Raw genomic sequence first — 26,930 nt, 5'->3', positions numbered from 1 at the left:
AAACCCCACAGGACCATTGTGAAGTACCCTAAGAAGGATCTAACTTTTTTTTTTACAAAGATTGGCTATTTATGTAAGTGGAAACAAATGCTAATATTTGTGTACTTTTCTATATTGGCAACATATGCCAGAGATCTTGACATTTCTTATGGTATTTATCTGTCACTGCCAATCTTAGGCCAGACATTAAGGCCTTCATTGTACGATCTTATTGCTAAGCATATTGGGAAGTGGCAGATGTTAACCTTATTAAAATCAGTCCATTCATATAGTTAAAGTTCTGCTGATTGCAGTATGATTAGCACTCAGTGTAACAGCTCAAGCCTGTACATACTGTCATTCATTCAGTGAACAGTCAGTCTGACATTTAGCAAGTAGCTTAAAGTGCCAGAAATAGCCTAAGCAATGGTGTAATTGAGTTCACTTTCTGTTTTAATGGAGCGCACTCATGACGAAGGTGCTATAAATTAGTAATACAAAACCTAAACTTCAGCATATTGTTCTGAACCCAATTTGAACCAATGAGGTAAGTTTTCTGTTTAAGGATCTCTCCAGTTCCAACTATGTTCATTTGCCAGTGGAATGTACACTGCTATTTGAAGGATTCCCCCTTTCCCATGTGCCTCAGTCATGTTCACTGCATCAGGGAACTTTCTGGAGAATGCTGGAAGTTTCTGGATTGTTGAGAAAGGGGGAATGTCCCAGTAGGTAAGTCCACTTGCATGGTATCATAGTGAAGAGACTCCTACAGTTTCAGAAAATATAAGTCTCTGAAGCAACAGAAAGTGTAGACAAGCTATCTAGATGGTAGCACTTGGACAACAAGTGTAAATACACAAATGACAACACATACAAATGACTTCAAATAAATCCCAGCGAGTTCAGTGGCCTTACTCCCAAGTGATGGAGTGTAGGCTTACAGCATTTAACTTTTTTTTTTCCTAAACAGTAAGTGAGTATTACGAAGAACAATCATGCTAATTGTAAGGCTAATAGAGAACCATATGAAACAGGAATATAAATTATTCAGCACTTAATTACTGGGCCCTAAACAGAAGGGAATACTTGATTAAACCTAGAAATATTTCCATGGTCATTAATATAGATGATGTAGAAACCATGGCTAGACTGGGAGTCAACTTTCAGACCATAAGCTATAAATTAAACATTTTCCGTAATACCAAATGTGTATGTAAAGATTCCTATTCCAATAACTAAACTTACACCCTATAATAAGCAGAGGAGCTAACACAAATAGAATTTGGACATCTTCAGAAATATTGACATCCATTGCTTAATACATGCTGAACATTAAATGTTTGCTTTTCAAACCATCAGCATAATGTATAGCATGAAGAGTCGTTTCCTCATTATTAGTGATTTTTCCCCTCTTCTCTATTGCTTACAAACTATCTGATCAAAATATATTTCTCTGTCTTTGATCGGCCTGAGAAGAAGGATAAGACAGTGCTTCATATTTCAGATTCTACAAGGGCTAGAAACTTGCTCTTTTGTCATTTTAGAACTGAGGATTTGGGCTAGCTAGTGGGCCCTTTCGCTGTTTTCTTTTGGTAGCAAGCCTATTTGCCAAAATCCTTTGAACAATTAAATGATAGCAATAGTAGAAGATCCTACTAACTGAATTGCTGTATCTACCAGGGAATTGGATATGTGTCAGGTAGTGTGATTAGATTCAAGACCCTTTTATCTACACAAAAATGTCTGTAGGCTTAAAGAAGCCCTGAAGAACCCTAGTTCCAGGATTTCTCCTCCTCATGTTTTCTAATGTCCCTCTAGTAACTGTGTATAGTACCAATATGATGGACTGCCAACTCAATCCTTCTGGATCTGAAACTAAAGCTATCAGTAGTACTATTATTTATTCATTCATGTTGATTTATTTTTGCATTTATATGCCACCCTCTACTCTTAGTGTTTACCTTCCCAGTTCTTTCCCAACAAAGTCAGAGGTATTTTTATCCTCTTCACATACCTTAATTTAAAGGGTGAAGTCCTTGTGAAATCCCAGGGAATGTCTCTATAAGCAAATACTGCAGCTTATCACTCCAATCACTCGGGTTAAAAATGTACACAACACTTTAATACACCAGAAAATCCTTCTACTAGCCTGTTTGTTTCTGGATAGTCAGTAGGCTTCACATGCTTAATCCCACATGACATCCATAAACAGTTTTGCACATTATATAAGAAGTAAATGCTACAGTCTGAAAATATTTCAGAAAGAAATTGCAGTCTGAAAAAAAACATGAGGTTTCAGCATTAGATAAGCCACCAATGAGGCTTCAGCATTAGATAAGCTTTCAAAGCTTCTAGACACTTTGTGGCATGGCCTCTTCCTTTCCTAGTTGATTTTGAAAAAGACACATGTTATCAATGCCAACTCTAAGGATGCAAGATGCCCGCATCATTTTAAAACAGGAATATTTTTTAGTGAAGTGGTATCCTGATTCATTTTGTCAGGACTGAACTCTTTTCACAAGTACCTGTTTATATGCATTGAAGTGCTAAATCATGTAGAAGAATCCCAGAACATTTGTATTGCACCGATAGCTGACATCTCAGTCCCAAAGATTTTAGTTCTAATATCACCTGTCCAAATCTTTCATCGCAGGTACACCTCCCAAGAATACTGAGAACAAAAGGCCTAAGATTCATGCACGGAGAGTACCACATGAATATTGCTCCATGCATAGGTGCAGCTGAAGGATATAAAGGCTGGTGTTAACTTGCATTCCAACTGCAGGAAATTGCAGTTGTCACTTGACACATATCTAGACCTGCATTCTTCCTCTAGTTGGCCTTTTAGCCCCCTCAAATAAATAAATGTTTCTCTAATGAAGTAATTAATTTCACATGAAACAGACAAACTACTTCAGGGGACAAAAAGAAAGGAAAGAAGGAAGAAAAGCCCATTTGTTCATCTGTATGCTGTATAACAGATGTGAAAACAAAAGAAGCTAAGTGGAAGTCAGATAATTATTTTAGAAATTTAAGACCGAAAAGCTAAATGCTTACTTAATGAAATTAGTTGAGCTCATTGATACAACAGATTAGAGCGATAATTTTAGACACCAAAGTACACAGAAAGATTTCTGCAACTTAATAGGAATTTAAATTAATTGCTCCATTTAATCAATATTATATTATAATGCCTATGATAATTATGTAGATTGCTAAAAAGGCATTAAAGCCAGCAAACAAAAGGTCTAAAACTTCTATTTTTAATTCATGTTTAATTCACATGAACATTGACTGATGTGCTTCCTACATAGGAAGGGGAAGTCCTCTATTTGAAGACTGTCAGACTGTCATCCAACCAAACCCATTCTTTATTTGTAGGATTTTTCATTCCAGGCGTGCTTCAAAGGCAACAAACCAAAAGAGAAAGCAGTATGGGTTTCTTCAATCGGCTGAGCAATAATCGGTAACTTGTACCAGACTGACCAGAAGTTATCTGGTTACAGTTGTCCACATGGTAACACATATTGTGTTTCTATTTTATACTGTTTATATCTACACACATAAATCAGCACATGGAATCTTGCTTAAACCTAGTTCCTCTTTACTTCTCATTTGTTGAGACCTTTCCCTTTTTGGGCAATATGTAAAGGGATGCCCTATATGCATGTTTGGAGTAAAAGCTGTTATAGATAAATATAAATAATACAGAGAAATCAACTGGAAGGAAAGATGTTTATTCTTGCGGGGGTTGCTTAGCTTATGGGATACTGCATCCTTGCCTCCTCTGTTGTGACATTACTGACCAAAAGGGTGATTCTTAATTGTGCAGTGGTGATGTTTCAGGACAGCCTGCTCCAGCCTTGTGCCCTTCAGATGCTTTGAACTCCCAGCTGCACTCCAGGTGGGCTGCTCCTAAATAACTATGCAGAGGTGAGGATTTCCTTTTTTCTTCATGGATTATTCATAGGACAAATACGTCAGCAAAGCTAGTTATTAACCTTGCAGGAATTTTCCAGCTTGACCTCACAGCAAGACTGAACAATCTGATCCCATGCTAGGACTATCATATATAATCTAGCCTAAACTCATCTAAGCTGAAGATTAAGAAAGATTTCTGTATCGAAGAAAGATCGCATCCAGTTGAAATGATTAAACATACATGCATGCAAAAGTTATTCATTATTCATTATTGTGTATTCATCAAAATGGTCTACAGTCATTATCCCCTAAAATGTTTTAGGAATGCTTTAACAGATGGAGACTGCAGTTATTTCAATTAGAAAGAAATATTAGCAAATTAAAAAATACTTGAAAATAGACATGAAATATTTGGTGTATCCATTCTCATACTGTGGTTGAAAAGACTTTCCATCATCACCCCAAAGTTGACCAGTGCCTTTGGTGTGCATACATTCCCCCACTCTTGTTAGTCAGAATTTTTAGGGTCAGGCTTCTATATAGTCAGAAACCGAGGTGGGTGGACAGGTACACCTCTCCATTTGACTGCAGTTATTAAAGGTTATTTATCATACTTGATACATTTGTCTTGACATAATGTGATCTATGATTTAACTCTATGTCACATTTCATTTACCATTTCTATACTGATTAAGAGCATAAATTGAAATCTTAATGATCTCCAAAATCTTCTAATGAACACTTAATCACTGGATATCTCTGTACAGTTATACTTAACTGTTTTTATACCAGCAGAGTTTCGAAGACCAGTACTACCTGAATCAAACACAATCTCCTTCAGATTGGATGTCCTGAACAAAAGAAGATATTCCTTTCACCATTAGCATTTGTGGGATCTTTGCACTCAGTCCTCAATGTTGTATATCTGGTTTACCTGGATGGAGTGGAATCGTCTGTGCCTGCCCATCAAAGGGCAGTGGTGTCAGCTTTGAACCTGTGAAGGACCAAGCACGTGAAGGGGGCACATTGTACCTATCAAACAAAATTTGGAAGTTCATTGTAGCCAATCAGAAACAGAGCAGAAACAGAGACATTCTGAGCAGAGGTTTACTGGCCCAAGTTTTTCCCTGTGTGCTTTGTAGGGCTGGTTCTTCAGGGTGGATTGTAAGTTAAACAAGGGCAACAATGGGTGCGCTTTAAAACAAGGAGCAAAGCCCCTGTGCACCACTGCGTAATTACGGAAACATGGAAAAATGGGACGGACTGCTCACCACCGCCGCCGCAGACCCCAACCCACCCGCTGACGACGACACTGCCCTGAAGGACGGACAGCGGCCACCATGGGACTGGGGACCGGGACGCTGCTGGCCTGCAGGCCCTCCACCCTGCTGGCAAGTTCTCCGCAAGCCCTGCCCTTGCCCCTCCCCCCCAGCATGGGTGGCAGCTGCACCAGATTGGGGGCGGGGCGCAGGGAGGAGCCGTGGCATTAACTCGCCTAAGGGCATCGCAACCATTAGGGGCCATTCGGGGGCTGGGCTGGTCAGAGATGCTGTGTGTGTGTGGGTGGGCTTTTGTAATTGGGTGGGTTGGAGGGTTTTATTGTACTGTATTTTATTAGATTGTTTTAATGGATTCACGCCTGGCTTCTACAATGGGGTTGCCTGGGGAGCACGTGGGCGCCACCATTGGGGTGGTTTTGGGCAATGGTCGATATGGCGTTGGGGGTTTAACGTGTCGGCATAGAAGAAGGAGAGACAGATGGTTGACACCTGTTCCCCCTTTGGTTATTCCCCCAACCAGAAGGTTCCGGGTATGCTTATCAACCGCCCCTCGGGCCTGACGGTGCTGCTGCTTAATGCCAGGTCGGTCCATAACAAAACATCCCTCATCCACGACTTAATTGTGGATGAGGGGGCCAACCTGGCTTGCATTACAGAGACCTGGGTGGGAGAGGGGGAGATGTGTCCCTCTCTCAACTGTGCCCACCCGGGTATGTGGTCCAGCACCAGCCATACCCAGAGGGGACGGGCGGGGGGTTGCTTTAATCTATCGAGCTTCAATTTTCCTTGGGGGGGGGGCTTCCTGTTCTCTCTCGGATCCAGAGTGCCTTTATCTGGCGTTGGGCGACCAAGACAGATTGGGGATTCTGCTGGTGTACCATGCACCCTTCTGCCCATCAGACTCCCTGCCTGAGCTGACGGAGATAGTCTAGGACCTGGTGTTGAAGACCCTCAGGATGTTGGTCCTGGGCGACTTCAATCTCCATGCCAAAACAGTTATGACCAGGGCGGCTCAAGACTTCATGGCCTCCATGACGGCCATGGGGCTGTCTCAAAATGTCATAGGCCTGACCCATGAATGTGGACACATTCTGGACCTGGTTTTCTCGACAGGGCAGAAAGAGGGTGATCTGAGGGTAAGCAATTTGTGTCTAATTCCCTTGTCATGGTCAGATCACTTCCTCCTGAGGTTTGAGCTCGATGCTGGCCTTTCCCTCTGTAAGGGTGTGGACCCTATTGTGTTGGTCCACCCTCGGAGCCAGATGGATCCGGATGGATTTTTAAAATCTCTGAGGAACTTTCTGGTCAATAAAGCTGGTGCTCCTGTTGATGCTCTGGTTGAACTGTGGAATGGAGAAATGGCCAGAGCTATTGACACGATTGCTCCTAAGCGTCCTCTCCTGTTCGGCAGAGCCCATTCATCCCCATGGTATACACCTGAACTACGGACGATGAAGCAGGTTGGGAGATGTCTAGAGCGTAGGTGGAGGAAATCACGAGATGAATCTGACCGAGCACGCTTAGGAGCTCATTATCAAGCCTATGCTGTGGCGGTGAGGGTGGCGAAGAAGAAATTCTTCTCCACTTCAATTGCCTCCTCACAGTGCTGTCTAGTGGAGCTCTTTCAAGTGGTACATGGGCTGGTACATCCTGGCCCTAAGAAAGATCCTGTACCACCCTCGATGGCCCACTATGACGAGTTTGCCCAGTACTTTAAAGAGAAAATCACTCAGATTCGTCATGAGCTGCACTCCACTAGTGATTCAGATCCTCTAGGGAGGTGCCAATGACTCCGTCTGGTCAGATATTATTGGATGAATTTCAGTTATTGTGGCTTGATGATGTGGACAAGGTGCTTGGACAAGTATGTCCCACCACCTGTTTACTTGACCCTTGCCTATCGTGGCTGCTGACCAAAGCCAAACATGGGATTGGTGCCTGGATCCTGCAGTTCATTAACACCTCTCTGAGGGACGGCGGGGTGCCTGCTCCTCTAAAGAAGGTGGTAGTCAGGCCAGTCCTAAAGAATGCGTCCCTGGATCCAGAGATGGCTGCCAATTATAGACTGGTGGCCAACATCCCATTTTTGGGCAAGGGTGGTGGCAGGACAACTCCAAGCACTCTTGGATGAGACTGACTATCTGGACCCATTTCAGCCAGCTTCAGACCCGGATATGGTACTGAATCTGCCTTGGTCGCCCTGTACGATGACCTGTGCACGGAGAAGGACAGGGGGAGTGCGTCCCTGTTGGTCCTCCTGGACCTCGCAGTGGCTTTCGATACCATCGACCATGGTATCCTTCTGGATAGGCTAGCGGGACTGGGAGTAAGAGGCACTGCTTGGCAGTGGTTCCACTCCTACCTCGACAGCTGATTCCAGAAGGTGGTGCTGGGGGACTATGGCTCTGCACCATGGCAACTATGCCAAGGAGTACCGCAGGGGTCCATTCTGTCCCCCTTGCTATTCAACACCTACATGAAACCACTGGGAGAGGTGATCAGGAGGTTTGGGCGGCAGAATCATCAGTATGCTGATGATACCCAGCTCTACCTCTCTTTTTCAACCGATCCAGGTGAGGCAGTAGCTGTACTGAACCGGTGCCTGGCCGAGGTAATGGGCTGGATGAGGGCCAATAAACTGAAGCTCAATCCAGACAAGATGTAGGTCCTGTTGGTGGGTGGTTCTAGCTCCTGGATAGGTGACTTAGACCTTGTTCTGAATGGGGTTGCACTCCCTCTAAAGGACAGGGTCCGTAGCTTGGGAGTGCTCCTCGACCCAGAGCTGTCCCTGGAAGCTCAGGTGACTGGTGGCAAGGAACGCTTTCCTTCAGCTTCGGTTAATCCATCAGCTGCGTCCCTACCTGGAGCGCGATTGCCTAGCAACAGTGACATGTTTATTGGTTACTTCCCAGTTGGATTTCTGTTAAGCGTTCTACGTGGGGCTGCCCTTGAAGACAGTCCGGATACTTCAGATGGTGCAAAATAGAGCAGCCAGGTTGCTGACCCCGGGGACTGGGCGTTACTCTCATATAACCCCAGTCCTCTACCAGCTTCACTGGCTTCCCATCAAAGTCCGGGCTTAATTCGAGGTGCTGGCTATTACCTATAAAGCCCTTAACAGCTTGGAACCTGGATACCTAAAGGAACACCTTCTTCTGTATTTACCTCCCGACCCCTGAGACTGGCAGCAACCTTCCAGGAACCCTCCGTGAAAGACATTAGGAGGCAAAGTACCAGAGGGGGGCTTTCTCTGCGGTGGCGCCCCACCTTTGGAATGCACTCCCCAGACAGGTCCGCCTGGCACCGTCGTTATTTGTTTTTTGGTGCCAGGCTAAGACCTTTTTACTTCAACAATATTTTAATAACTTTTAACATCAGCTATATAGGTTTTAATCTGCAGCCAGGGTGGATCTGGATTTTATTTGCATTATGTTTTATTTTTCTTATTTATGTAAGCTGTCCTGAGGCTATGTGATGGGATGGCATACAAATACTCTAAATAAATAAATAAATAAATAAATAAATAAATAAATAAATAAATGTTAAATTCCGAACAGAAACTTTTCTTTCAGCATTCATGAGATGGTATGACATGATATGAAATCATGGGATGTGAGCGAATGGAGCAGGAACATATTATAGCTTTGTTCTGATCTAGAACTAATCATACTTTTGAAAGGTAGACAGCCTTATGCCCAAACAGACCTTCATACTCAGCTAGCCACACACTGGGGACCTCTAATTGCATAGATCCCTAACACGTCTGCACAAATCCTCAGGCAGAAGTACCAACCCAGAGACCAAACTCAGTAAACTAGGGGCTCTTTATTTAACATGACCAATCAAGCCGACTCAGGATTTGCTGGTGCAAATGTCGAAATTCCTTAATTCCCACTTCAGGCATCTAGCCTGTCCTTTGGGTTTGCCACTCAGTCCAAGGGCAGGAAGTGGACTGAAACCCACTTCTGTGCCTAAGCGCTCTATTCCAGTGCAGGCAGACCTCCCTGTGTCTCTTCTGCCTAGTGCCACACAACTCTAAGCAAGTGAAACAGCCTGCTCCCAAAGGCAAACCATGTATCAGCTTGTGGGTCACACACAGTTCAAGCAGCAAGCCTCCAGACTTTCCAGGCTGGATTAAGGGGCGTATGAGGGCCCTCCAAAACTGTTTTACCCGAAATTCCCACAAGCCCTTCCAAAAATCAGATCTAACTACTGAACCGGCTCCTGTCTAAATAATACCCCATATGGAGTAAGAAAAACTCTGCACACTAGTGCCCATCCATGATCAGGTAAAAAATCCTATTCAGTCCTCCTAGGGAGGCAACTAATTCTGGACTGGATGGGCTGGAAAAGGAAGAGGATGAATGAGCGGGGATCAGAGCAGATTTTAAAGCCCTTGGCCTCTCCCTGCTGAGCTGCATTCATGTGCTCATAAGCAAGCATCCTCAGTGTACTATCCCTTCCTCTTTCTTGTCCACCAAAGCTGCCTCCACTCAAACAATTCCATGCAGGCAGGGAATGGGCTTGCTGCTGCATGTGACATGATTGAGGAAAGGACACAGAACACTCATTTTCGTTCTTTCTCTTACTAAGAATGTAAATCATGCTATGTTACAACATTCTTCCAGCAACAAAGGTTTTGATTCTAACCCAAATTAGAAGGGTTTTTTTTTTTGCAGGGGGGAGGGGCTTTGTGCATCATTTTTGTTGCAGAGTTGTTCTGTCTTTTAAGTTTGCTTTCCTCACAAGCCCCACAAAGCTGTGGGATTTAAAGAACATTCATTCCGCTGTGGACCCACTGAAGTGCTGACAAACAAACAAGAGAATTCGTGTTTTGCATAAATTATTTTCATCAATAGCCCAGTGTGGGGTACTTGACAGAAGAAGGTTCTGCCAGTTCCATGGGAAAAAAAGAGTTTTACAGAACAAGTTGAATTAAAAAGCCAAGGCAAAGGTTGACAACTCAGTAAGTAGATTGGAATGAAAACCGTTTACCGATTCTTAACTGTCCATTTATGATAAGGTTATGCTTCTCTTGTTTTATTTACTTTCTCAGTAATCTGCTGGCATTAAGGGAATGCTTCACCAGCTCACTTCTATTTGCCCAAAGGAATCCCATGAAGATGTAGTTCCTTAGTTTGCAAAGAATGAAGAGAAGGCTAACATGAGTTATAGGCTTTCTTCATTTCTATTCCAAGTTCCACTATCCTAAAGGGAATATTAAATTTTTAACAAAGCATTGACACCTTGAAGTCTGCAGGATACATGCAACCTTAATTTTCTTTCCCTTGGTACAATAACAGTGTTTGTTTAAAAAAAATCTGGACATTAACAAGGACTGTTATTCTTATGAAAAGTTATGAGATAAAGACATCACGTAGTGTCCTGCAACCGCAGGGGGTTGGACTTGATGGCCTTCATGGCCCCTTCCTACTCTACTATTCTATGATTCTAAGCTTAAATATATATACATGTTGGGTATTAGTGGCACATGAGTGTACTGTACAGTTTTTATCCTTTCAAAACAAACAAGCAGAAATCCAATCCATTCATATTGCATGCTTCCATCTGGCTTCATGTGTTTGAACTGCCCTTCCCAAAACAAAGTGCACATATTTCTAGACAAAAGTAGCCACAGTTGTCTCTTTCAGCAAGGACAACAGAGTCTTGTCGAACCGTAAAGCCTGTTTTATGAGAACGTAAGCTTTTATGACACATGTTCATGAAAGCTTATGATAATATAAAGTTGTCATCTTTAAGGTGCCATAAGGATCTTACTGATTAGTATGCACATAGGTTGGAATTGGATAGCAAGCCCAAGCACACATTATGTGAGAAACTACCCCTAGATTCCAGACAGTGATTTTTAAATGAGCTGAAAATGGTTCTGAAAAAGGATTCAACTGCAGTGTTTCCCTGCCTACGGACTTCAAGTAACATTTGGATTGACTTAGTATTTTCTTTCATCAAATAAATAACACAGGTTTTTGAAACAATGCAAAAACTGTTTGATAGAAGGTAAGCATGGGAAGAAATGCATGCATTTGTGTACCCCACAGGCTGGCAACTCCCTTCAGAGCACAGGAAACTTGCAACTTCAACTATCATTCTACATCACATCATCTGAAGCTGTTGTGAACTTCCTAGTACTGCTCAGACAGATAAAAATAATTATTTCCAAGGCCTTCATCTGAGACTTTGAAAACTCCTAAGAAGTAAAGATTGTCCCCAAACATACACAGATTCAGGAAAAGTTGGATTTGCCAACACTGTCAACATGTTTAGCTTCTCAGTCAAGAATGAGTAAGTCTCAGAATTTACAGTCAACAAAATAGGACAGATAAAAAAAGTGGGTTAGGCTACATATCATTGGGCAAGAAGGTCAATACAATGCTTGGCTCTACTTCAGAGGTAGATCTGTGTGTGTGTGCATGAGCACATGTGTGAGCATGCATGCACACGTGTGCATGTACATACTTGTGTAGGTCTATAGATAGCTGTTATAAGGTCAAAAAAGAGATATTCACAGCATAGCTTGTAAGATCCTTGCCCTACACCTTCTTACAAAGCACAGCCAGAACATGGAAAAGTTATAGTGACTTTTGGGGAAGAAGAAGTTGAAGCAGTTAGCTGCAGTAGTAGCCTTCCTCTGACTTTCTTGACCAGCCCAGCATAGAGCACAGAAAGTTTGCTTAAACTAGGTTCTAATGCACTCTCTCAAATGAATTTCTGGAAATGGCAGGCCACACAAAAAGGAATGGGAATTGCTCACTGGGGCACCCTTAGCAGATCACACCAGAAGGAGAGAGAATAGCTGTCTCCCCCACCGAATGATAGAAGGCTGTGGCTCTGCACTGTACAAAGGTGCGGGGCAACTACATTTTTCCCTTTGGATTTCTTCTCTATCTTTGCTCCTAACACCCAACTGAAGTGGTAGGAGCTAGGCTTGACGCCTTCATAAAAGTACTAGAACTGCAAACAGCTCAAAGTAAAGGGACCTGTTCTTCATTTGCATAAAATGTAACTTCTAAGTTATATTTCCCAAAACTACTTCAGTGTACAAGTCTGTACTCTAAAAACAGATGGGAACATCCAGTAGGAGTCATCCTTCCCGTGCTGACATCCAAGTGCAATGCCCCTAGAAATTAGTGTCATGTCTCCGTATTGTTTCTGAAACTACAGTCATTGGAATGCATTAGCTTCGGTAAATTACTTACATGCAGCTCCCCAGCAATTCAGTGCGCACATCACCGAACCTTTCTTTTTAGAAAGTAGGAGGACCAAATTATGGCTATGTGTATGCAGCTTCACAGTCAGCAAGATTTTCTTAAAATTGCCACGTCCACCAGTGCTCAAAATGAATTAATCTGGGCTTTGTGATTCTGCTTCTCAGCAATTTCATAATAATGTGTCAGTCATGAAAAGTCTATGAACCAAGGCTGCAGGAAAGAAATGTCATCATTTACAGTTTCTTTAACCTCTCTGCCTATTATCATGATAGCTCTCCAGCATGAGTTGCAGCCCTGAAAAAGGATGTAAGGAAAAAGCATTCCAATTTGACATTTCACGTCACTGAAGAAAAAGACAAATGTTAAATTAAGTCCTACTGAACCAATCCCCAAATAAACAGATAAACCCAAATGCACAAGCAGCAGAAACAAGATCTAGTTATGCACTGGATCAGATCTGTCACATTACTGACTTTCTCCTGGAAGGAGCACAGTAAATTAGTTCAGGAAACAGCAAACAGCTGCATGGTGCCTGGGTGATTAGCAAGGCTGCCCTGTCACGAAGCAGGCTGAATCTCCTGCTACAGGCCATCTCCTGACCATCTTGCCCACATAGCCTCACTTTAAGAAAGGACCACTCAAAGGGCTGGTTAGGACAGCATGAGCGCATGAATGGCAGTGATAGCGATGTAATGGAGAGAGTGGCAGCAGTACTGGGTACAGCAGTACATCCTTCTGCCTCAGGCAGCAGGACCAGTTGCCCCACCACTGGCCATTATACAGTATTTCTAATTTTAAAAATTAGTCAAACAACTACTTTATTCACCCACATGGCCCAGGCACTTGCTAACAATAGAGAACGAGATAAAGTGTATTCCAGGTTCCAGTTGAACAACTCATTTCTTAAACCCATTTTCCAACAAGGAAAAGGTGTAGAAGACAACAGAAGAAATTCATGTGGCTTCACTAAGAGCTTAGAGATCTAGAGATGATCTAAAAACAAAGAGGACATGTACGGAAAGTAGAAGAAAGGCCAGACTAAAAAGAAAAATGTGGGCAGGTGGCATGGAACTGCAGAAATGGCATCAAAAAGGCAACAGCTAGAAATGAATTAAGGTTAGTGATGGAGACAAAAAGCAACAACAAAAAAGCCTTCTTCAGGAATGCCCAAAGTAAAATACAGAACAAAAAAATGGGGGTTTAACTACTCAGTGTGGGTGGTAAAATGATAAAAGATGGCAAAGAAAGGGCAGAAATGCACAATTCCTCCTTTTACTTCTCCCAAAAGAATATCTATAACATTCCTGATGAAGCAGAAGTACAAGCTAAAGGATCCGGATGGCAGACAAATAGTAAAGGATTATCTGATTGGGTTGAATGAGTTCAAATCTCCCAAGCCTGATCAAATCCATCCTAGAATCATAAAGCAGCAGGTGGAAGAACTCTATTATCTTCGAGAAACCATGGAGGACAGGGGAAGTGCCAGATGACTGGTGAAGGGCTAATGTTGTACCCCATGTAGGTAATGCTATGGAAGACAGAAAAAAGATTCAAGGTGGTCTTGATAGGTTGGAGAACTGGGCTGAAAACAATAGCATTTGGAAGGAGCTGAAGCTTGTATATCAGCTGGTGGCTAGGGTCTGAGGAAAGAGTATCTGTTGGATGAACCAGAAGGAAAACTTGTGGGTTAAGTGGGATGAAGCTTGACAGGAGAATTGGTTTTAAAGATTTCATTAGCAGTACAAACTGGGGCTTCTAACATCTATTTGGTGTATACAAATCTTGTTTGAAAATAGTAAAATCATTCTTAAAATAATAATCTTTCTTGTCTTCTTGCTACCTCTTATCTATTTTGTCTCATGTCTAATGACCTGCTATGAGAGAAATAAATGGATATTGATTAATAGTGGCAGTAGAAATGATTACCAAGTGGTGAAAGCTGAACTTCCAGAATTGTGACAGGGGCAGGTTTGTCCTAGTGTTGAGAACTCCAGCCCAAAGCTCAGGCTGTCCACAGAGGCACACCAGAGGTGTGGTCATCCAAGTACTTTCAAAACATCTATGGGATTACTACTTGAAGGAAGCTCCAGTAGAGGTTTTGTGTGCAATTAACTTACCAGAAAACAAAAATTCAGAGGTAAACATGAATCCTAACAAAGACCACATTCCTTGACAGCTAATCATATCTCCTCTTTTGCACATTGTTATTCACATAGTATGTTGTAAAAGTTGCTATATTAAAGAAAGATTTCGACCTGTTAAAACTCCAAAGTGTCGGACTGGTTGGGTTATTGTGTGTGTAGAACTCTTGTGCTGGTATGTGCTTTTGACTTGATTAACTCATGTTCCCTGAAGAGTCCCATTTTGCTTAATTATGAGATGCTTGGATCAAGACTTGCCTTTTTATGAAAATTTTCTGAATATCGTTGAGAGGACATTCTTACTGAAGCAAGAGGAGAGAGTATTTTCACTGATCCCCTCCTTCTGCTGGAGCCCTGAATTTAGTGGAGTTCTGTTCCCAGAACGCCTGGATACATTCCAGGATATTCTACAATTTTATGAATTATTAGTTTTAAAAGCATACCACCATTTTGCAAACAAGAACCACAATCAGTGTGTGCATTCAAGTCACTTGAAAGGACAGTAAAATGTTTAAGAACAGCAGAGAAAACTCTCTTACCATGCATAAATCAATTTGGAACTATTGTTTCATAAAATAAATCCCTAGAACAAAAGGCTGGGCCTGGATATGCAGTGGCTTTTCACATTGGCAAAAGAAAACAAAACAAGGTGAACATTCATGAAACACAAAGGATTACTGGAGAAGGGTACTGACTGGAATCACAGAAATATTGATCAAATAAACCTTTTCCTCCTCCTCCTGAAACGCATGCTAACAACCAGAAGAATTTATTTTTCCATAGGTTTTCCTCTCCACTGATATAAAAATATTATACTATTGTAATTTCCCACAAAATATTGTTGTAAAATGGTTCTGAATACAAACTACATGACATTAATTTCTATAGTTTTTATTGTTAAAACACTATGGAAATTAATATAGATTTAGAAGACAGTTAAGCTAAATAAAAATTGTCTGCTCCCCCCCCACAAAAAAAGTAGTGAACAAAGAAGGCAACTCACCTGACATTTGCTTTGCAAGCAGTTCTCACTATCAAAGACATTAGCCATTTAGGCTACAATCTCATACAGTGTAATCAATGGGACTTCCTAGGAGCAAGTCCCATTGACTAAATGGAGCTGACTTCTGAGTAGATAGGTAAAGGATGATTGCACTATTAGGATGCAATTCTATATTTATTAAACTGTGAGTAGGTCCCCCTGAACCCAATGAAACTTACATCAGAGCAGAAATGCATCTGATTGCACCATTAATACACTGAACAGCGGCTTACCTCTTTGGTAGTACAAATCAGTATACTTAATTAACTGCTTTGGAATATGAAAGTAAGCTGGGATCTAATTTTCTAAATTAAATAATAAAGGGCAAGAAAATAAGTAATGCAAAAGAATTTTGAGAAGACAGCTATTGTTGTCATTGATAAACTTGTATCCAACCTTTCCAGCAAGTCATTTTCAAACAACAGTAACATACAATGAAAAATACATAATGAAACCAAAATAACAACCAGGCATCAGTGTCAGTGAATCAATAAAGCAACTAAAACATCAATCTGTTGAATAAACTGTAACATATTTACAGCATCCACTGCAAGCCAGCTTGTGGATCCACAGTATATCTAAATAAATCCATCATTGCTTTCTACAGAATTTCATTAGAGAAGAACTAAATAAACCTTCCATCTGAAACCCACCAAAGAGTTTCAGAGGACTCCCTGTTAAGTTCCCATCAAAGATGCTTTAGGCATCACTGGGACAGAATGATGAACCTCTCGCAAAGATCTTAAAACCTGTGTTAGTTCATATGGGAGAATCCATGCTTTACCTGCAAATGGTCCCCGATTCAGTCTATAGCAACATCAAGTAGTGCTGGGAAAGATGACTTCTGGCAAGATGCTTGCAGACCATACTACCCTAGATGGATCAATACTCTGATTCAGCAGAAAGACACTTTAATTCAGAGTTCCAGAAGACTTCTGATTGCCTATGGAGCACCATACAAGAACCATCCCATTATCTTCTAAGAGTTGAGGAGTATTCTTTGCATAAAAGTGGCTTATTTGCTGAACCTTCCCAGACTTAGTCTATTGCAAGTTTCTATCTAGCTACTTGGTGAGGGCTACTCTGATGCTATGAATATATAATCACTTCCATCACACTACACCCCATGTGGCAGGGAAGGTATAAGGAGAGACTGTATTTATTTTGGCTCAATGGAAGTATAGCCCTCTGCCTCATCAGGTTCCTTGTGCAATCAGGGCTCTCAGTCATTCAAAGCAATGAGCCAGCTCACACATCTTTTCATTCTTCACTAAGGAATTTGTCACATGTGAAAGTACTGTGCTCTCCATTTCCCCAGAGGCTGAATTTTCTCTATGCTCACATGTAACTTTTAAACAAAACTTTATGATTAATCCTGTACCCACTGAATTGAGGATCAAATCTATCCATCCTTGTAGACGCACCTCTGAATTTACATATTAGGTTTTCCAGATCTTGGATACCTGAAGATGTGACCCATTGCATACTGGGTTCATCCTCCTTTACAAATACAGCATGATATCAAAGCAATGTTTCACATCAAAAGGCTGTCTTGAGAGTAAATTTATGTAAAGCAGGGCTACTGCAATTATCACTATTTACTCCTAGTTTTTACCAGTATATGAAGAATCAGCCTAAATAGAATAATGTTGCATCTTGCCTTTATCTTGACTAAGAGCCACCAGGCAGCACTATTCACTGTGTAAATGGGTTTTTCATGAGTTGTAGGATATTTTTGCAAGTTACCAGCAGGGAATTTTTCTACAGTTTTAAAAGATATTCTTGTTCAAGGCTGAACTGTGCAACAGACCTATTCTAAACTTTACTCGTATGGATAAACAATAAACAACTGCAGTCTGTTTTTCACTGCCATGTTCCTGTGAATTTTACACATATGGGAATGAGAACAACCGAAATGATGGCTCAGGCTATTTACATTTTTGCTTAGATTTTGTACAGAAATCTCTATATGCACCTCTACAAAAGGGAAAAGTTTTCTGCTTTGTAACAGTAGATCTCTAAATAGCAACATGAAAATATTAAATGTATATTTGCAGCCTGCCAGACTCCTTTTTTATCCAGCTGCCAAATGTATTAATTTAAACTGAATGCTATATTTTCTCAGAGCCGTGGAAGCAATCAATAAAGTCTGTGTGCAAACTAAACAGCAATAGCGTGGGCAAAGGTGTTTATTGAACATTATTGAGGAAACACTTCATTGATGAATTTACTCTGAGTTTATGTAAACTAATGGACTCCTATTGGAATAACCACTTATGGAATGGCAGAAGCCCAGCAGTGGAACTTCTGCCATTCCATCTGATCTTGCAGAGTGCATGCACTGAGCACCACAGGAGTTCTCTTCTGCCTGTTTCCTAATACCAATTTAATCTCTATTTTTCCAGTGTTTATCTTCTTCATAAATACTGTATTGCTAAATAATAACATAAGAAGAACATTGCTAGGTTAGTCCAGATGCACACTCTGAGTCTACCAGGAGCTCTTCTTTGTGTTCTTTGCAATGGGCACAGGTCATCTCCAGAGAGGAAGTACTGAGATCACCACCATATACCTTGCTTAGTTTGAAAGATCTGTAACTGAAATAACTTTATGGATATCCCAAGATAACAGATTTTCACAGAGCGATGAAAAACTTTGGCTACATGCCATAAACCTATTTGACCTTCTGTAAAGCCTGAAGTGTCTGAGCCTGCCTAATCTTGGAAGCTAAGCAGAATTGGGCCTGGTTGAAATCTGGATGGGTGACTTAAATGTTGTGAACCATCCAGAGAGCTTCATCCATGGGCAGTATCCATGGGCAATGTAACAACAGCAACAACAACTATTGTCCCAGCCTTTGGGGTGAGGGCTTCAGCAGACATAATAGAAATGACTTTCCATACACATTTGGTGCCACTTTCATCCACAAACACCTCTTTAGAGGTTGCAGTCCTATCAGACTTTAGGGACACAGAAAGTAAAATATACCTTTTCTGGTAAGACTCTTGATAAGGTCACCCACAGTAATATGCCCTACAAATCCCCTGCTTACAGCCTCAATAACTTGGGTCTAGAAAGTATTTTTATTGAAATCTTGCACAGTCACAACGTGTTTCAGATTTATTCTTCCTTGCACCATTCTAGTACTTACCTTTTCTACAGGGTGCCTTAAGAAATGAAGCGGGGTAACTGGGATTCTAGCAGTGCTTCTGGAATGTAAGGCTGAGTGTTGACCAGCAAGTCTTCCATTTCCCTTTACTGATGGGATCTGCCTTCCCTTAACCTCTTTTACTATGTATGAACAAGACATAGAAGAGCAATGGTGGGAGCTTAGAAAATATAGCTGTTATATTTAACAAGTAATTAAAAAAGATAACAGCTTAACATTTATTTATTTATAATACCTGTATACTACTTAGTATAATAAACTTACTAAGTGGATTACTTTATATGCTGCATTACCCTGGCTCTTTTACCATGGATACATATGGCTTGTATATCCTGCTCAGAAGTAGACTGGACCCTTGACTGAAAGAACGGATAGACAACCAAGCCTTGGTTTTGGTCTGAACTCCCATCACCACTGGTCATTGGTCATACTAGTTGTTGCATGCATTTTCCGTTTTGTTTTGTTTTGTGGTGGGGGTGGAAAATCCAACAGATAAGCCCCTTCACAAAGCCCCTTCATCCACAAGTTTATAGCGCTTGATCAATCTCATAGCTAATTTTTTGCCCAGAGCTGCCATTTTGTTCAAACCTTCATCTCTTAAACATTTGGAAGAATATTTCCCAATTAGTCAAAAATGAAAACAAAACATGACATGAATATCATGTCTGACTGTCAGAATGTCGAAGCCATTAGGAAGAGGAAGCTGCCAATATTTAATAGGAGTCTCTACAAAAGGAAAGAAGAGTATGGTATTTCATTTGCTTTTTATTTTCTTTCTCCCCCACTGACCCAGCCAATTGCAGAATATCTTTTTCTATATATGTACTTTCAAGAACTGAGTGAAGAATTAAGTTGACTATACTCCTTTCTATTCCATAACATTAAGTGTAATACGTGTATGAATGAAATAGGGAACCAACTATGAATTACAAAGGCATCCATCAGCTTTCTACACAAATATTTTAGAAACCTACTACTTTTTATGTAATTTAATGTGCACTGGAAAATTACATCATAGGTCATATGCAGGTTCTGAAAATGTAATCTCACTTTTATAATCCTATTGGATTCAGATGTGGAATGATTGATGTGAATTAAGCCTTTATATTTTGCCAGCACAGTAGGTGGTAAATTAGCAGGTGCACAAGAAGTGCTAATGCTCTATGAATTAAGCATCAATTTACTGCTTCCTTTCCCTTCACCCTACACACTGAATACATTTATCTCAACAAATATGTTGAGCCATGCACCACCTCTCTTTGCTCACCACCCTCAATAAGTATTTCCAATAGCACAGTAAATGTAAAAGGGCCAAACCTAGATACTAAAAAATACGGAAATTGCAAGTAATGTCACTATGGTATTGCCATGGTGTCCATGGTTCTTTGCACCCTGTAAGTGGTGCCAGCTATACAGACCTCAAGTCGGGCTGCAGCCTCATGGTCCTTACTCCAGGAACCACTTTCCTCCTTGTTGTGGGGGGGGCACATACCCCTTCACTTTGGTTTGGATCCAGCCCAATGCCATCCACCTTAAAAGCGGTGGCAATTCTCCCTTCCCTAACTCAGTGCCAAATAACATTTTTGCACCTTCAAAAAGGTTAAAGCAATGAGATATTCAGAGTTTGAGAGAGAATAACAATACTGTGAAAAACACATTTTGAAATAGTCATATAAAAGTAAAGGTTATTTATATGCACAGGTCATATAAAAATGAAGGGTGGAATCCCATTTTCTCAGGGACATGGGATTATTTGACGTCCCGCTCCAAAGTCCTGTGACTTCTGTACCGGAACTTTAAAGGCCTCACTCCCTGCCCCATCAGAAAAAAAGAAAGTACCCCTTGCAGCAGGTACTGAAAGAAATGTTCCAGCTGCTTTTCCAGGGTCACAGATTGACCTTGAAGAGGAGCAAAGGAGTGTGCTAGGTGGTGGAGAAGGGATCTAGGGCCTAGTCTTTATGCTTTATCCAGACAGTGCCCTGACCATTTCCCTCCTCTTCTGTACCTACTTCATGGAGACAGCCAAAAATTGCCATCTGAATGACATGCAGGGAACGAAGTGCAGCAGCACTGCAGATCCAAGTCTGGAGGTTTCTGTGCATTGAGGGCAGAGGGCTTTGGCTTGCTTCCTATGTAATTTATTGGTAACAAGGATAAAATTATCTTCTACACTGAACCAGGGATTAACACAGGGCTTCATGATACAGGTTCCCTGCCTATTCAATTATATAAATACAGAAAACACACACATGTCAAAATTTAAATGGAGAAGTAGAGCTGTGTAAGTATTACACACCCAAACACCTGTGAGGCATAGTTGCTTTGAGTTGTTCATTACTATGAATTATTGTTTTCTAAGTTTGTATGCCACACTTGTGCAACAATTCACAAAATAAATCATTCCTGTAAAACTAATCTGAAAAAATAACTGTTGGAGTAATTATATACATTCAACATTCTAATAGCACATAATGCTTTTAAGGTATTAGTAATTTATTAAAGACAGGACACTATGAGACTGATTTGTTTCTAAGAAATAGTGATTTATATGCAAGCTAAAGCTAATATTTGTAAGCTAGCAGCTGCTTCACTTCTGTAGCAACCTAAATTATGTTCCTGCAGTTTGTGAGAGGGAAAAAAAGTAAAAATTAGTTTTACCACTTAAAAAGCAGGTAGCTTGCATCAGTTTTCTCCTTCACATAATACCATTCAAGTTCACAATTTTACTAGTAAATAAAATGTTTGTCCAAGATAAAATGGAGGGTGTATTGTTTGATCTGATAGGCTGTAATCTTATGCACACTTCCATTAAAGTAAGCCCCACTGAATGTAATGAGAATTCTTAGAACAGCAGAAGACGGCTGATGGGTCAGAATCAGTGTACTTCTGTTTTATCATCTAGAAGAGGACAGAAATGTGTTTCTGAAATCCATAAAAATGACAATAGCCCTTCCTTGTTGTGACCCTTGGAACACACATTCTCTACCACAGGTTGCACAAACTCATCTCCTCCATATGGGACTCTGAGCATTTCTAACCCCTGGCTGAGACTAGCAATGTAATGATTCTAGGAAGCTCAGCTGATCTGGGGCTGATGGACTCCCTGCCCATTTCTGATTCAATTACAAGCTTCAGTTCGCTCATACCATAGAAAGTTCGTACCAATACAGGATGGTGAACTGGAATTCAGGTGAATGCACTATGACACGTTAATAGATTTTCACCCACCCTATCATATTCCTGACTCATCTCTAGTTGGAGCTGATGGGAGCTTAAGTCCACAACCATGTATAAACTCCTAGTAGATGGAAGCCATCTGTATTCTGAGGTCTTATTAATCTATGACTTACAGCTAAAGGTAAGTCCAAACTTCTACCCCATTTTGCAGCCCTGATTGCTGTTAAACAGGAGGTCATTTGGGTGATTTTTTTGTTTGGGTTGCAATAATTTTTTTTCTGGGCAACTTGCCAGGAGCCTTCAGATTTCTGCTAGGCTAGCAGCCACCATTTCCAAAACTCTTGCTTAGACTGAGGCATTCTTACATCCATACTATATTGAAAGACCTTTAAGGAGCTCTAGTAAGTTACATCCACATAGATCATGCCCCCAACCCTAGAAAATATTAAATTAATTTGGCAGTTCTATCCAGCATTCACTATGGAATCCCATCCCAAATTCAAACTAAATGTTTGTTTTAGGAAAAAAAGTCTAGTTTCTAAAGTTTAGCTCATCATTGCTTTAACCTACTTCTAGCTGTCAATGAAAGTGTCCATAAACTAATTTACACAGAAGTTAAAGCCACTTAAAAAAACCTGTAATTGTTTCCAATATATAGAAGGGGGGTCACCCAAAAAACATTGCACACATGTAACACACATGCAAGAGACTTGTCTGTCAGTTGTCAAATGTTTTAAGAATTTTGCCAAAAATTCACTTTGCAATCTCTCAATAGGCCATGAAAGATGGGATACATTTCTTGCACAGCTTTAGCATTATTGAATATAGGGAACTACTGCTGAAGCCGGCAAGAATTCTCAGTCCCTATTCATGCTTCCGCCAGTTCTTTTTGCCTGTCCAGTTTGAAAAGAAATAGTGCAATGAACATCACTGAGTTCAATGGGACTTGCTTCAATGTAAGTATGCATAGGATTATAGGTAAAATGACCTATTTTCTATGTCTGCTCTGCCATTCAACCTCTTACTCCAATAGCCTGAATGCTGATTATACAATTGAGATCTAAAGGTCAGAGTTTTAGCCAGATCTGCAGTTAACAACAGATGGGCAACTTGTTTCTAAAGAAATGTGTAAAACATTTTATTACCACTCTTTGGTTGGCTTTTTGAATGTAAACTCCCCTCATTCCTAAATATTTGAGTTTTCTGAAAAGGAAAATTCAGGACTAGCTTCACCAATTCAACTTGATAGGAATGAAATGACTGACATCCTAACTGCTTGCCATAGAAATAATGTATCAGAGTAACTATACATTAAACAAAGAATAGTCATATACACAAATTTGCCTTAAAACAGAATATCAGAGCTTCTACTTTTACCCGTTCTCCTTTCAACAGATGCACCTAGCCTATCTAGGCCTGAATACAGAATAACCTCTGCATACAAGTCTAAATTTAACCCTGTTACATCATATGCTATATTTGGAATGCTTCTGGTGAAAGATGGTAACTGTTAATTAGTGGAGTATAGTAAAGAATGATATCATTGACATTTCTTATGTGATACGTGTATGTGCAGCACATGTGTTCGTGTGTGTGTGTGCGCCTGCTTGTGCACATGGACTCGCATGTGCACCCATGCACACATACACACTTGATGAGCTACAGATAGGGATGTCAACCATAATGGATCATGAACACCATCTAGGTCTCAAACTGTAGAAAGAAATGTCATTAGCACAAAATCCTGGAATATGAGATTTGTAACTGTATTATCTAATTTCACCCAAAAGTTGATGCAAAAGTTCACCACACATGCCTCTAATCTAAATGGACCACTCATCACATTTGCGCGAGTGTCATTAAAATGAAACTGTCATTCTGGTAAAATTGTTTCTCTCTGGTGCTTTCTCTCATCTAAAGGAGGCACAGTTATTTCTTACACCAATCCTCAAAGTGTAATTTTATTAAGAGGTTATAATGACTTGCAGCCGAATAATCCTGGTTCCAACCATTAGAGGGCAGTATCCTACCATTTCATCACTTTGAACAAAATTTTGAAGGTATGTGCTATTTCTTCCTTACTGTAACTTTAATATTTTCTCAGGAAATTCACAGTGAGATATTTCTAGAACAACATAAACAACATGCATCTACTGGTCCATTTTATCTTGGTCAAAATGATGAAAATATTAATAATACAACTTATTTCAGAATGAACAGCAAGTCCAAACACAATTTCAGAACAGCATAATATTATGAATGGCTAAATGGTGGCTGTAAAAATAAAGTGGGATAACATCCCCTTCTATTAACTTACCATATTGATGGCGCTTCAGTCCCACTGATCTCTAAGAAATCATAGCCTTCCTCTAGCTGGAAATCCGTAAAAACCAGAGCAATGGTATCTCCCGGTTCAGCTAGAATGGTCCATGTGCAATCAGCATTGTTATCATATTCTGAAGGAAAGTGAGGACTTGAAATAATTCCACTTGTTCCACGGAGAGTTCCTCCACAGGCACCTTCAGCTGATTTTTTGAAAAAGAAGAAAAAAACAGGGTAAAAGAATTGGTCACAGTGATGAAGATTATTTCAGCCATTTAACTAGGGATTTAATAGAACCAGAAAAAAGATGCTATGAAGAATCTATATGCAGTGCCAGATCTGTACATTCAAGGGTGCAATCCTTTGCATATTTAGACAGAAATCAGTGCCATTCCACAGCCAGCTATCTAGTAAGAATTTTCTTCTATCTAAGCATGGGTAGGATTGTGCTTGAATGAGTTTATCAGCATGCACTGTATACGTTGCCCTTTCTTGTGCCCAACCCTTAGGTTCTTTTAAAAAAGGCAAACTAAATATCAAATACCTTGGGCTGTTTTGGAGGGCAATTAAGAGAAGTCTGTCAGTGACTGTAAGCCACGATTGCTCATTGCTAGTACAACATTGTGGGGTGCTGAATGCTGGTTGCTAGGAGGCAAAAACTTGGGCAGCTCTGTGGGCTTCCCAAAAGCATCTGCTAGCCACAGTCGTAAACTAGGTGTTGAGCTTAATAGATTACTGATGTGATCCTACAGGTCTGATTTAAGTGGATTTAAATGTTTTTCACAAAAACATTTAGCAATTCTAGAATAAAATAGCACTGTTGTTTTAGTGCTACCAATGGTCATATGGAGAAACCTACAATAATTTCTCCCATGTTGTTAATCCTGTTATGGGTTCTACTGTAAACAATCTTGAAAAATCATATTAAGGATGGGCCATGTAATATCTGACACAAGTAACCTATGCCTAATGGCAGACAATATGAAGGGCAGTCCAGAGGAATGGCTGCAGATTTTAAAACTGAAAGTAGAACAATATGAAGCAGGTTTCATTTCTCTAGGAAGTTCGGTAGATATTGAGTAAGCAAAGTGCATGAGACATTATAAGAAATGCCCAAAAATGACCCTTGAAGTATGAAGCAGCTGTAGCAAGGTAAGTAGAGGTGATACTTCTCTTGATCATACTTAGTAATATTTTTCAGATTCTCTCAGAGAAACACCAAATATTTCTAACATGCTCCACTAACAATGAAGCCAAAAGTGGGACTGTTTGGAGGTATGCCTGGTGCAACTAAGGATCCACAGAATTCAAGGTTCCTATGTTTCCCTGGTATATCCCCAAATAGAATTCAATTGAAGGACAATAGAATTCAATTGAATTCTATTCACTTTGGGGAAAATATGATAGGCAATTGTTCCTAAGCACACCCTTGTGCAACCTTGGTATAAGCTGGCAGGACTTAGGGATAATGCTATAGCTCTTTTATTGAATTCTCCAACACCAGCACTTGTAGCATTACTGTATTAGATATATATATATAAATTTCCTTGACCAAGGTTTAACAGATGTTTCAACTGAACCAATAGCTATTGAACAATACTGTTATATTTTAAATGTCCATAAATAACACATGTGCTTACTTTAGCATTCAAAGAGTTGTGATACTAATGCAAATTTGTCTTCTGAAAATAATAGTATTCCCCAAATTTTTTTGAAAGGCTTAGCTAATCCCTGAGATAAAAAATATTTGGTAACAAGTAGGGATGAGTAAAAGAATTAGCTCTACTGAGCACTTGGAATAGATTTATAATCTGCACCTCTCAGAACTGAACACAGAAATGGACATGATTTGTGGTGGGAAATCTGCATATCTCTGCACTTTTGATGCATGTTGTACATGAGGGAGAAAAAATGTTCAACTATATGGGCACATTTGAAAATGTGGAAAAATGGCTGCATAAGTTTCTAGAATGTACTCAAGTATACTTTTGTCAGTGGGGGCAATCAACCACTAATACAGCCTATATATTTTTTTCCCATAAAAAGGAAAGAAAAACTGAATATGAAACTTGCAAAGAATGGATAGGGATGTTGCAAAAGAAAGAAGTCCATTGAAATAGACCGGGCAGATCTGCTCAAAGAGCAGGCAATGGAAGATCTTTGGGCAACTGATGGCATTCAGGGTAGACTTATGGAAAAGACAAATCAATGATTCATTGTCTAAGGCAGATTACTGTGTACTGTTGTGTAAGACAGCCTATTGTGTGCATATATATTCCAAAGTATTGAGAAAGCAGGAAATCTACATTTGTATGCATAATTATAGATAGTGGTTAAAAAGTTTCTTCAGTTTAAATAATATTAAAGTTCAGCATTGTATGACTGGTCTTCCAATTAACTATTTAGTCACATATGAAGAATTTCTAATCTATGCATTGCAAAATACAGTATTTCAGAAAAATAGGAGAAAAAATATCACTGTGTATAAGGTACAAATTTTTATTGAAGACTTTAAGGGAACAATTATTATATTAGTTCTTCACATTAAAACATATGTAATTACAAAAAAAAATCATCTCTGCAGTTCAGTGGCATGAAAAATTAAAAACTCATTAGGTTGCCTACAAAGATAGTTGCATGACCGAAAACTATAAAAGAGAAATAATAATG

At 40.2% G+C, this 26,930-nt stretch overlaps 1 protein-coding gene across 1 annotated transcript in view; it reads right to left on the bottom strand.

Annotated features, from left to right (window-relative positions):
* The window catches only part of CSMD1 (CUB and Sushi multiple domains 1), a 909,441-nt gene that overhangs the window by 520,141 nt on the left and 362,370 nt on the right, over positions 1-26,930 (bottom strand). Inside the window, exon 6 of the mRNA XM_044419148.1 lies at positions 24,256-24,463. Within this exon, the coding sequence (XP_044275083.1) occupies positions 24,256-24,463 (208 nt within the window). The remainder of the gene's footprint in view (positions 1-24,255; positions 24,464-26,930) is intronic.

Source organism: Varanus komodoensis, unplaced genomic scaffold, assembly GCF_004798865.1.
Source record: "Varanus komodoensis strain SLA01 unplaced genomic scaffold, ASM479886v1 scaffold10, whole genome shotgun sequence".
Classification (NCBI taxonomy): Eukaryota; Metazoa; Chordata; class Lepidosauria; order Squamata; family Varanidae; genus Varanus; species Varanus komodoensis.
Note: the sequence above shows the minus strand (reverse complement) of the source record. Positions and strands in the feature narration are given on the sequence as shown.